The 13828-nt window shown below is 41.8% G+C and overlaps 1 protein-coding gene across 1 annotated transcript in view; it reads left to right on the top strand.

Moving 5' to 3' along the window:
* Window positions 1-217: 217 nt before the first annotated feature.
* Window positions 218-13828, top strand: part of GARNL3 (GTPase activating Rap/RanGAP domain like 3) — a 164101-nt gene continuing 150490 nt past the window's right edge. The window contains 1 exon segment of the mRNA XM_075060474.1: window positions 218-358. Coding sequence (XP_074916575.1) covers window positions 218-358 — 141 coding nt within the window.

A 13828-nucleotide genomic window follows, 5' to 3' on the forward strand; every position in this document is an offset into this window, starting at 1 on the left:
ACCACCCTGGAACTCTCAGTTGATCACATAATGACTAAATATTTAATTTAATAATAGCTTTTCCTTCTGATCAAGCTCAGGCATTTCATTCTCTTTCAGGGTAATAAGAAATCTAGACTGCAATGGCTGCTAGAGGTTGTGCATGTTGTAAGGAGGGTTCCTTGCAGTGGTGAGCTTATGCACTGCAAACCTTGTTCAGCAGGAATGATTTTTGTCAATGGTAGCTGAGTATTGCAGGAGCTTTAGATCCAGTTAACTATGTCTACTGATGAAGCATTTCTGTTCCAGCTCTGTCTCTGAAGACTTGGGCTGTAGACGTGGCGAGTTCAGCAGAAAGCATTATGGATCTGTGGAGCTGGTAAGTTTATATAGACCATTCCATGATTCTCAATTGATTTGAATTTTAGCAGCTTGTAATACAGAGCTTGTGGAAATCTGTTTTTGTTTATGTGCAGGTGAAATATCTCAAAAGCATCACAAATAGACTGGGAAAATAAGGTTCTTAGGTTGAGTTTGAAAATTATAATGTCTTAAATCTATTTTGAAGTGGATATTTAATATCTTTGCTTGCAGACCTTTCATTCTAATCTAAATCTTCTCTGCCAGTCTGCTGAAAAATAGTGTGTATCTAGCATTTATGCCCCCCCCCCAAGCCTGTTTTGTTGATATTAATTGGAGGTTGACAAAAGAGCAGCACTGTGTTTTTATAATTGATTGATATTTTTTGTGTGTGTGTTTATTGGTGGGGTGGGGTGGAGAGGTTGAAGTTAAAAATGGAGGTATAATTTTATTATTGAAGCATCCCTGCCCAAAAAATCCATGCTAATTTATTTTGTTTAAGATTTTTCTTCAAATCTAGGCATAAAGTGAACATTTTTACTTCTTAATGAAGGAAGAACTTGGATACTGCATAAATTAACAGTGTATAAGTTATTGAAACACTGTCATTGACTATAGATAGCCAGAATGAAATTGTCCAAGTTGATACAGGGAAACTGAGGGGGAGGGGAAGAGGGAAAAGCTGTATTTTTACTCTTAATATAGGAAGGAATCTGGAATATCTTATTAGATAGCACTGTGATTTTAAGATAGTAGAAAGTGTATTAATTGATAAGTATGCCTATTATGTACACTGGTACATTACTGTTCAGCAGTACAGTTGTGAGAAGACCAAGGATCAGATTTTTACACACACACACACACATACACACACACACTTTCTATACTAATTCAAGGTATTATGTCTGGTGATTAATAATAAAAGAAAGAATCATAAGAGGGAAAATGAACTGTTGTCTGCTCAACAGACTATTTGCACCATACTGAAAGTATTTAGGTTATTATTTGAAAAACTATCTACAAATTTTTATTCATGGGTCCAAAGTACAGTAATTTAGGACAAGTGGCCTTAATTTTTGGTTTGTTTATTCTTTATCTGTTTGACATTTTGGAAAATCTACTTGTGGTATCACATATGGTAGAAACAATTTTTTTTTCTGTCACAATCATAATTGTGGCTAGAATTTTGGTGATGTGATGGTGTTCACAGTAATTGTGAATTTTAATAAAGTTTGTGACCCCACAGTGGTCACTCCTGTGCTCCCAGTTCCCTACTCTGGGCATTGCAACCTGGCCCACATGGTGACAGCGCCACTCAGGTTTGGCATGTCTTCCCATCTGTAGATGAAGACAGAGGGGCGAGTGTGCCAAACCTGAGTGGTGTGGCAACCTAGTGCGTAGAGTTACAATGCTTGGAGCGGGGAGACGGGTGCAGCCCATGGGACAGGAGCTGCCACTATGAGGTAAGAGTATAGTGAGTTTGCTCTTCTGTCCTTCCAGTCCCCTGAGGCCTCCCGTCCTTGATGGGGTGGGCTTGCTCTCTAGTCTCCCCTCTTCTCTGGGGTTGGCTTGCTTTCCAACACCCCTCTCTGAGCCTTCCCTCCTCGCTGGGCTGAGCTGCTCTTCAACATGCCTTTGCCCACAGCCCTTGGTTATGGACTTTCCATGACTATGGATTTTTTCCCCAGCACCTGTGCTGTGAAATTGACTAAATTGTGTGTGACATAATCGTAGCTTCAGGCATATTTTTTCTGGATCTTTTCTACTTAGTAAATATCAGTTCCCCTAACATTAGGTTTTAAATGTTAAGTAATGGCTGACGTGGAGCTGAAATTGAGGGGACATTTTTGGCTGTCATGAAATGTGGTTTAACTTTTCCCCTTATTAAAATCCCTGTAATTCTTCAGGCTTTTAAAAACAAAATATTGAATCAATGCTTTTTTTTTTTTCCTGAGCCTGTTCACTTCTTGAACAATTTTATTTTGTGCTGGGGATTTCTACCCTTAGTGCAACTAAGCCTGATCTACCCTAGAATTTCTCCCTAAATTACCACTGGTGCAACTACAGCAATGGTAGCAATAACAGGAGATCTTGTGTACACAATGCACCAGCAGCTGCTGGTGTTTTTACTTATATGTGTCCTTGTCCTGCTCTGATCATGGTTTGCGTACTGTATTTTAATCCAGTTTCTTATAAGCATTTGTTCTCACAAAATTCTTCTGAGGTAAATAGTATTATATCTGTTTTGTTGATGAGTAAACTGAAGTATAGAGAAGTGACTTGCTCTAGGCCGCACAGTGAGTCATTGGCAGAGCTGGAAATGGAGCTCAGCACCCTTGACTCCCAGTCCTCTAATCTAAATGCAGCACACACTGCCTCTCTGTACATATGAACCACACATTTCCAAATTTATTAGTTACTTAAATAACATACATATTAAATAGGCTTTAGTTTGGATGTCGTCATGGAAATTTGGCAAGTCTGATTTAAGAGTCTCATGAGCTACAATTTCATAAAATGTTTAAATAGTCAAAGCAGCTTTTACAGTTGATTGATATACTCTAGTTCAATCACAACTTATTGAGCTTGATGCAGTAATAACTAGGTGAAAATGTATGTCGCAAGTTGTGTGGTAGGTCGGACTGGTCCCTTCTGGCCTTAAATCTATGAATACATGAATTTATAAAAAACAGTCTTTAATGATCCAAAAAATGAGTGAAAAAAAAAAAGAAATAGGAAGGGAAGTAAAGGCAAATTATAACCAAAATAATAATCTTGTACCTGATTTTAATTGTTTTGTTATTTTCTTATTTAGAAATCCTTATAGACATAGGCTGAACAACTCTAGTGATCAGCTTGATTCCTCCTTAATATGTTCAGAGAATAAATTACTTATATGTATACATCAGTTTTTAATATGCATTCAATACAGTATTTCTGAGTACATGTACTATATTAGAATAACATGCTGCTTATTTAAAAATCAGATTTCTTCTACCTCATCTATCTATCTATCTGGGCTGTTGATTAATTATAGTTAACTTACGCAATTAACTAAAAAAATTAATTGTGATTCATAGATTCATAGACTCTGGGACTGGAAGGGACCTCGAGAGGTCATCGAGTCCAGTCCCCTGCCTTCATGACAGGACCAAATACTGTCTAGACCATCCCGCATAGACATTTATCTAACCTACTCTTAAATATCTCCCAGAGACGGACAATCTCACAACCTCTCGGCAATTGTTCAGTGTTTAACTACCTGACAGTTAGGAACTTTTTCCTAATGTCCAACTAAATCTCCCGTTGCTGCAGTTTAAGCCATTGTTCTTTGTTCTATCATTAGAGGCTAAGTGAACAAGTTTTCTCCTTCTCCTGATGATAAGCAGTTTCAGGTATCTAAAGGGTGTCATGTCCCCTCTTCAGTCTCTCTTTTCCAAATAAACAAACCCAATTCTTTCGCCTTCCTTCATGGTCATGTTCTCAAGACCTTTAATCATTCTTGTTTGCTCTTGCTCTGGACCCTCTCCAATTTCTCCACATCTTTCTTGAAATGCGGTCCAGAACTGGACACAATACTCCAGTTGAGGCCTAACCAGCGCGAGAGTAGAGCGGAAGAATGACTTCTCGTGTCTGTTTTACAAACACTGTTAATGCATCCAAACACGTCTGCTTTTTTGCACAGTATCAACCTGTTGACTCATATTTAGCTTGTGGTCCACTATGACCCTAGATCTCTTTCTTCCTACTCCTTCCTAGACAGTCTCTCCCATTCTGTATGTGTGAAACTGATTGTCTCCTAAGTGGACACTTTGCATTGTCTCTATTGAACTTCATCCGGTTTACCTCAGACCTTTCTCCAATTGTCCAGATCATTTTGAATTTTGACCCTGTCCTCCAAAGCAGTTGCAATCCCTCCCAGTTTGATATCGTCCTCAAATTTAATAAGTGGTACTCTTCTATGCCAACATCTAAGTCGTTTGATGAAGATTATGAAAAGAGCCGGTCCCAAAACAGACCCTGTGGAACCCCACTTGTTATACCTTTCCGCAGGATTGGACCATTAATAACTACTCTCTGAGTACGGTTATCAGCCAGTTATGCACCCCCTTAATAGTAGCCCCATCTAATTGTATTTGCCTGTTTATCGATAAGGATATCAATGCGAGACCGTATTAAATGCCTTACTAAAGTCTAGGTATACCACATCCACCGCTTCTCCTTATCCACAAGGCGTTATCCTATCAAAGCAAGTATCAGATTGGTTTGACACGATTTGTTCTTTACAAATCCATGCTGGCTATCCCTATCACCTTACCACTTCCAAGGTTTGCAGACGATTTCTTTAATTACTTGCTCCATTATTTTCCCTGGCACAGAAGTTAAACTAACTGGTCTGTATTTCCTGGGTTGTGTTTTATTTCCCTTTTATAGATGGGCACTATATTTTGCCCTTTTCCAGTCTTCTGGATTCTTCCGTCTCCCATGACTTTCCAAGATAATAGCTAGAGCTCAGATACCTCCTCTATTATTCCTTGAGTATTCCTAGGATGCATTTCATCAGGCCCTGTGACTGCAGGCATCTAACTTTTCTAAGTGATTTTTAATGTGCTCTTCTTTTATTTTATCTATTCTAAACCTATCCCCTTCCATAAGCATTCATTATGTTAGATTCCTTAGACTTCTCGTAGACCGAAACAAAGAAGTCATTAAGCATTCTCTGCCATTTCCAGCTTCCTGTTATTGTTTCTCCCTCCTCACTGAGCAGTGGGCCTACCCTGTGCCTTGTCTTTCCTCTTGCTTCTATGTATTTGATAAAAGTCTTCTTGTTTCCTTTATTCCCGTAGCTAGTTTGAGTTCATTTTGTGCTTTGCCTTTTAATCTTGCCCTGCATTCCTGTGTTGTTTGCCTTATCATCCTTGTAATCTGACCTAGTTTCCTTTTTTATATGACTCCTTTTTATTTTGTAGTTATGCAAGATCTTGTGGTTAAGCAGGTGGTCTTGCCACAATTTTCGCAGTTTTTATGGCATTGTTAAATAAATAGCAATTCAATTGAAATGTATTAAATATTTTTTGATGTTCTACATTTTCAAATATATTGATGTCAGTTACAACACAGAATACAAAGTGTACACTGCTCACTTTTATATTATTATTTTTATTACAAATATTGCACTGTAAAAATGTTTAAAGAAAACCTTATTTTCAATTCCCTCATAAGTACTCGTAGTTGAATCTCTATCATGAAAGTGCAACTTGCAAATGTAGCCTTTTTTTGTTACAAAACTGCACTCAAAAACAAAACAATGCAAAACTTCAGAGCCTACAAGTCCACTCAGTCTTTCTTCTCGTTCTGCCATTTGCTAAGACAAATAACGTTGTTTACATTTACAGGAGATAATGCTGCCCACTTCTTATTTACACTGTCACCAGAAAGTGAGAACAGGTGGATGGGACTTTTGTAGCTGGCATTGCAAGGTATTTACGTGCCAGATATGCTAAACATGCCCCTTCATGCTTCAGCCACCATTCCAGAGGATGTGCTTCTGTGCTGATGACACTTGTTAAAGAAATAATGTGTTAATTAAATTAGTGACTGAACTCCTTGTGGAAGAATTGTTTGTCTCTGGCTCTATTTTACCCATATTCTGCCATATATTTCATGTTATGGTAGTCTCGGATGATGACTAAGCACATGTTCATTTTAAGAGCACTTTTGCTGCAGATTTGACAAAACGCAAAGAAGGCACCGATGTGAGATTTCTAAAGATAGCTACAGCATTCAACCTAAGGTTTAAGAATCTGAAGTGCCTTCCAAAATCTGAGAGGGATGAGGTGTGGAGCATGTTCCAGAAGCTGTAAAAGAGCAACACTCCGATGTGGAAACTACAGAATCTGAACCATCAAAAAAGAAAATCAACCTTCTGCTGGTGGCATCTGACCCAGATGATGAAAATGCACATGCATCAGTCTGCACTGCTTTGGATTATTATTGAGCTGAACCCATCATCAGCATGGATGCATGTGCTCTGGAATGGTGGTTGAAGCATGAAGGGACATATTTACATGACAGATGCGCTAAAGATTCATAACTTGTGACACCAAATACAACAATGCCATGTGAAAACAAGTTCTTACTTTTCAGGTGGCGTGAACAAGAAGCAGGCAGCATTATCTCCTACAAATGTAAACAAACTTGTTTGTCTGATCAGTTGGCTGAACAAGAAATAGGACTGAGTGGACTTGTAGACTCTAAAGTTTTACACTGTTTTATTTTTTAATGAAGTTATTTTTTTGTACATAATTCTGCATTTGTAAGTTCAACTTTCATGATTGAGACTGCACTACAGTACTTGTATTAGGTGAATTGAAAAATACAATTTCTTTTGTTTTTTACAGTGCAAATATTTGTAATCAAAACTAAATATAAAATGAGCACTGTTACCTTGTAGTCTGTTATAATTGAAATCAATATATTTGAAAATGTAAAAAACATCCAAAATATTTAAATAAATGGTATTCTATTATTGTTTAATCGTGACTAATTTTTTAATCGAATGATTAATCATGACTCATTTTTTTTAATCACTTGACAGCTTTAATATATGTGCGTGTGTATATGTATATATATATATCTCACAGTATTTGTTCCCCACTCAAGTGAACACTGGAGTAAAAGTGATGGCCTTTGTGCTGTGTCCTTGTGTTGGCTCACTGCAGGCTAACGACAGCACCATTCACTGGGATAGGTTGCCTCCATCTGTGCCCATAACTGAGTTGGGTATGTAGGTTCCAGAAATCCTACCATTTAGCACCTCCCCTTAGAGTAGGGGTAGGCAACCTATGGCATGCACGCCAAAGGCTGCACACGTGCTGATTTTCAGTGGCACTCACACTGGACGGGTCCTGGCCACCAGTCCAGGAGACTCTGGATTTTAATTTAATTTTAAATGAAGCTTCTTAAACATTTTAAAAACCTTGTTTATGTTATGTACAACAATAGTTTAGTTATATATTATAGACATGTAGAAAGAGACCTTCTAAAAATGTTAAAATGTATTACTGGCACGCAAAACCTTAAATTAGAGTGAATAAATGAAGACTCGGCACAGCACTTCTGAAAGGTTGCTGACCCTGCCTTAGAGGATACGGGTTTTTCTTTTCTCCAGGGAAATCTGGATGGAATTATCAAGACAACAGCACTCTAGCAAAACTAATATTTATTATAAACAGAGAGAAAATGGAGTTTTAAAAAATGGCTTGCCTAACATATTTAGATTTATACTTCTCATATACTAAACTAGATACAGCTTTTTTTTCCTCAGAGAAAAAAAAGCAAGTGAATAGCTTACCTCCTGTGAAAGCAATTCAGTCTCTGACTCCTCTGATGAGCCTGTCAGCATCACTTGTTATCTAGAAAGAAAGGTCTCCCTTCCTCCCTCAGCCTCTTTTCCCCATACCACCTGATCCAAGGAAGTGATCCATGCTTTCCAAACCAATTTTTTTCAGATACAACTACACACACACGTGGACACACACAAAATGGGGGAACATACATGTACATGCCTTATCCTGCAGAAGAGTGACTCAGTAGTGATTATTAGCTTCCCTTTCAGAGGCCTAACAAAATACTTCAAAACCTATCTTTCAGAGATCATATTGTCTGTTGGTATCTGTTTTCTGTCAACCCTGTTGTTAAACCCCTGAAAGGCAGGTTTTTTCCTTTTGTCATGAATCCTGGACAGGTCCCCAGACCCTCTTTCACAACTTTTAATAACAAACTAGAGGTGGGATTTTCAAAAGTGCTCAGTGTTGGCCATATACTGCTTACACATTGAGTACTTCTGAAAATGCCATGCTTTGAGTCTGAAACAGCATGTAAAGCAAATTCTAGCCATAGACCGTCCACTGTTCCATGTGCAGAGTGGACTTCTTTGACCTTGCCTTCTTCAGTATGAACATAGAGTAGTGTGTACATATAACGGAAAATAGCCTACAAAACTACATTGCACGTACAATTCTTCCCCGAGAGAGAGTATGAAAGGGAGAATGAACTACAGGTGACAGATATTAACTACATCACTTAATGTACTACTGAAAGGCACTTAGATACTACAGTGTTGAACGCAGGAGGAGACCCTATATAGAATTACATACAGAAAACAAATTGAAAGACCATTGAGTTGCAGAGTCAACAAAAGCAATCAGAAGCTAGAAAATGCCAATATTAAGGTTGCATATACCACTTTAATATTATCTGTCTTGTGTATATGCATTTTGATACAGATTTTTAATTATATAAAGACATATTATTTTTCCACAGAACCTCTGCCTCATTCAGTGCACAGGGTGGATGGGGCTTACTGAGTGAGCAGCTTATTGAGTATTTTATCCTAGTCAGTGTCTGGCACCATACGTTATTTACTGCGTGCTGTTCAAAATTTGCTTTAAATACAGAATTATTAATTTTCTCATAGCTCTTCTGTGACTTGTCACTGTAGTATTTGAATGTTTCACAAATGTAAATTTCATTTATATCCCCGAGAAACACACTTGCTCAATGATGATTCCCTCTTTACAGTTACATTTTGAGACCTATCAGTTTGTTAGTTTTTAATCCTTTTAATGTGTGCCCTGTTGATTTTGTATTGTTGAAGCTTTTTGTACAAAAAATTGTGCAGTACCCAGTCTAATGCCTCACAGAAGTTTAAGAATATTACCTCAACACTGTTACCTGTATCAACCAAACTTATAATCCTGTCAAAGTAACCTGATATCTCTTTTCTATAGGATTTATTTTTCATTAACTTGTAAATGAAAGTATGAAAGTATGGTTTGTATATGGTTTAAGCTTGTGGAAATCTACTGGAGGGCTTCTTAAAGGAAATAATAATTAAATACATGGAATTAAATGGAAAAGTGTATGAAATTCAACATGGGTTTACCAAAAGTAGATCATGCCAGACTAACTTGATGTTTGTTTGATAAGATTAGATATACTGCATTTCCCTAACTGGATTTCAGCAGAGCATTTGATACCATATTATCTGGGAAATTAGTAGTTAAGATGGAGAAGATCGGGGTTAATACAGGAATTGTAAAATGGGTATGGAAGTGGCTAAAGGGGAGAGAACAACTGGTTGTACTGCAAGGAGATCTGTCAGACTGCTGGGAGGTTACTGGTGGAGTTCCTCAAGGATCGGTCTTGGAACTAATCTTTTAAAATAATTTTATTATGTTGGCACAAAAAGCAGGCTTGTGCTACTGAAATTTGGTGATGACGCAAACTTGGGAGGTGTTGTCAATAGGGAGGAGGATCAGAATATTGTACAGGAAGAACTGGATGAACTAGAGGACTGGAGTAATAGAAATAGGGTGAAATTTTATAGTACAAAGTATAAGTATGTGCACTTAGGGACTAGTAACAGAAGTTTCTGCTATAAACTATGGGGTTTTTAGTTAAAAATGATAAAGGAGGAGAGAGACCTGAGCTTATTACTTAAGGACTATGAGTCACCAGTGTGGTGCAGCTGTGAACAAGGCAAATACTAGCAGGAAAAAAAGGACCTCCTGGGCCCCAGTTTGGAGTGGGTGCCCCATCCTGCCTTCACTAACTTTGATTTCTCCTGACCATCAGCGAATAGAAGCTGCTATTTTATGAGCAGTTAGTAATTTATGCTTGGTTTAACTTGTGTCCAAAACAAGCTAACAGACGAGCTCCTGGCTTTTAGTTTAAGAGCAGTAATATGTGTAGGCCTTTGCATAAGTATTTTAAGAAGATTCACATGCTCCCATATCCCAAATGCTTCTACCATTTTGTCACATTTTTGGCCAGCTGCCCCTTGCTGGACATCCACAGACTGCTGTGAGGGGAATCCAAACCTCTGGTCCCTGGATCCTGGAGAGTTTTAACTCTCTGGAGTCTGAATGAAATCCAGATACTGCCCCAATCTTGGGGTTCCTAGGCACACTCTTAGGGTACAGACTTTTTATCTAGCACTACCTTCTGAGAGCTGGGGCCCACTGTCTAGATAAACACACACACTCAGAGCTCCACCCTGAAAATGTGAAGTTTCTGATTTAATAGTTTGTCTCCAGAGACATGCAGTAGTTATGAAGAATTTAACATACACAGACACTTTGCACAAGTCTAACGCATTTGCTCTTTTCCTTAATTATATAATGCACAAGAGAGTGTACAAATTATACAAAACAAACCCTACACACATTTCCCTGCTTCTGTTTTCTCACCACTCCAGGTTGGGGTCAGAGACCCTTGGATTGTCCAGAGTCCTTTTGCTTCATTATGTGGTTTACATGCTGGAACATGGAGCTTTCTTCCCCCTAGGTTACCTTGCTTCCTTAGTCCTGGTCTTACGTATAGTGAGATGTTATTAAAACCCTATTTACCATAAAACAAGTTCTTTTTTGAGTGCTCCATGTCGTTTCCATTCTAGATGTGTGTGAGCCCACATGTGTGGACGTTGGAGATTTTTGCCTTAGTGATACCCATAGGGCTGGCTCTAGCGCCCTCTAGTGCGCTGCACCCATGACACACTATATCAGGTGCTGCTGGCCCACGCCCTCTCAGTTCCTTCTTTTCGCCTATGGTGGTCAGTCGGAGCACCTTTCGTGCTTGTCAGGAGCTAGCAGTTTCTCCCATTGGACTTTGTGCCTTTTGGCCTTTGTTCGATTGTAGTTCGTGTTAAGTAGTTGTTAAGTGCATAGTTAGCTGATAGTTAGGATCTCAGTGGGGACTTTGCCCCATGCAGGGCATGCTTGAGCTCCCGGGGTTTAAGCCCTGCTCGGTCTGTGGCAGTCCTATGCCTGTGAGTGTCCTCCACGACAGTTGCCTTAAATGCTTGGGGGAATCACACATCATGAAGTGTTGCCAGATCTGTAAGAATTTATTGGCCCCGCACCCAGAAGGAGAAGGACATTTGCCTTAGGACTCCTGATGGAGTCTGCTCTCCGCCCAGCTTCCGAGCCCTCTATGCAGGCCATACTGAGTACTTTGGCCTCTGCGTGCTGTGTGCCGCTGACACCCAGCTCCTCTCGGCACTGTTTGCCGTTGCCGGTACTGAAGAAGAAAGCAAAGAAGCTCTCACTGGTATTGAGCAAGGGGGCCCAGAGGTCATCCGATGGAGGGACCAGGTCTGTCCACCAACCTTCTCCAGAATAGTGCGAGCATGCCTCCGCGGCTGGGGCTCTTAGCCCTCTTAAAGTTCCATAACTGACTCTGGTGAGCAGTATGGGACCCACCATCCTACCTGCACTGTCGCATCCGAAACCCAGGCACAGAGAGAGCACTGGTCTCCAACTACTCCTATGATGTCTCCGGTTCCACAGGACCACACTAAGGTTCCTCGAGAGGGCAAGCAAGCCGTTAAGACCTCTCCAGGGGCAGGACAGCACTGTAGGTCGCCGGACAAGCAATCCCGTGGCAGGTCACAACTGCGCCGCAGGTTGCCAAAACTCTCCTCCTGGATGTTGTTTGCCAGTGTGGGGTTGACATTCCTCATATTATGACTGACACTGTTCTCCCTATTGCCAATGTATGTCCAGATGTCGGTCCCGGTCACTGGCAGCGTGAGACTGCTCCCCCTCATGTTACCAGTCTCTGCAGCACTGTTCCCCCCCCCATGCCAATCTCCCAGCACTGGTTCTCCCTGATATTGCCATCAGTCACGTGCGCCTAGTCGGGGCTCACTGGTAGCCATGACCAGCAAGCAGACCCCGGTGTTGATGGTTCCTCCCTGGTTGCCGAAGAGTGGTTTCTCTGGAACAGAAGCCCAGTTCAGCCCATCGCCTCGGTCTCCGCAACGGGATTTGGCATCGGAAACTGCTCTGCCGTCCACAGCACCACAGTGGCAGCAAGGCCAGTGGCCAACACAGTGGCTGTAATGGGGAGCATGGGGCATTCTGATGATGATGATGCCCCCTTTTCAGCACACATCAGTGGCTGCGTAAGAGTGAAGATCGACTGCTCCACTGGCACCAGGACTGGAAGCTCACTCCGAGGTTGAGGTGGAGGATCCAGTGCCCACCCCTAAACCTCCCTTTCCAGCGGCTGCCAAGCCCTCAGTGCCTCCACCGATAGCAAGAGCTGCCTCCTTTTCCCCAGATGAGGTGGTCGCAGGACCTTCCAGGGCCAACCCCCCGGATGACTTTAAAGAATACCAAGCCCTTCTCAGGCAGGTGGCCGACAACTTGGGGCTGGAAGTGCACAAGGTGGCTGAGCAGGAGGACTCCCTTTTCAATGTCCTCTCAGCCTGCAAGCCCGCCTGGATCAATCTACATGTACATGATGGGGTCCTTAAGATTGCTAAGGCTCTGTGGCAGACCTGATCCTCTATCCACCCACCTCAAAATGGGCTGAGAAAAAGTACTTTTTGTCGGCCAAAGATTTTGAGTACTTGTATACCCACCCTCCCCCGACCTCACCAGTAGTGTCAGTGGCTGATGAGAAGGACAAGCAGATCCCTACCACCTCTATCCCCAAGAACAAAGAAGCCAAGAAACTTGATGTATTTGGCAGAAAAATTTATTCAACAGGAGCTTACGTTTCTGGGTGATGAACCATCAGGTCCTGCTGGGCTGATACAATTTTAACCTCTGGGACAGCCTCCAGAAGTTCCAGTACTCCCTTCCTCAGGGTCAGGCTCAGGAGTTTGGTACCCTGGTAGACGAAGGGACCGCAGCAGCCAGATGCTCCCTGCAAATGGCATGGGACGTGGCGGACTTGGCAGCGAGGATGGTCGCATCGCTGTGGTATGCGATGCAGCTCCTGGCTCCAAGTGGCAGGCCTTTCCCAGGAGATGCAGGCTCAGTGCAGGACCTCCTCTATGATGGAGTTGGGCTTTTCTCCAATCAAACTGATGCCACGCTACACGGGTTGAAGGACACTAATGCTACCCTTCGCTTGTTCGGTATGCATACCCCTCAGTCTTCCAGAAAGCTATTCCGGCCTCCACAACCGTCGAGGCCTTGGCAAGCCTGGCAGTCTGCACGGAGAAGGGACATCAGGTTTAGCCATCGCTGCCCTTTTTCCTCTCAATCGCCATGCCAGCCTGGACCCACTAAGCAGCCGGAGAGCCAAAAGCGATCATTTTGAGGGTGCGCTCGAGAGCGATTCCTCAGTCAGCTGGCCAGATCCTGCCCGTCCTTTCCTCAGCCGCCTTTCTCCCTACGCTCGGCCCAGTCACGGGTTATCTTCGACTGCTGGGTCCTGGACATAGTAGCTCGGGGTTATACCCTGCAGTTTGTGGATACCCCTCCGGCTTCCCCATCTCTCTTCAGGGACACCTCTCACAAGCAACTCCTGGTTCAGAAGGTTGACAAGCTTCTGCAGTGAGGGAGCTGTGGAGGCAGTTCCTTGGGCCATGGAAGGAAGAGGATTCTATTCCTGATACTTCTTAATCCGGAAGGCCAAAGGAGGCCTCAGAACCATCCTGAAGCTGCGTGGCCTAAACAAGTCTTGTGGAACT

The sequence above is a fragment of the Chelonoidis abingdonii genome, chromosome 24 (assembly GCF_003597395.2).
Source record: "Chelonoidis abingdonii isolate Lonesome George chromosome 24, CheloAbing_2.0, whole genome shotgun sequence".
Taxonomy (NCBI): Eukaryota; Metazoa; Chordata; order Testudines; family Testudinidae; genus Chelonoidis; species Chelonoidis abingdonii.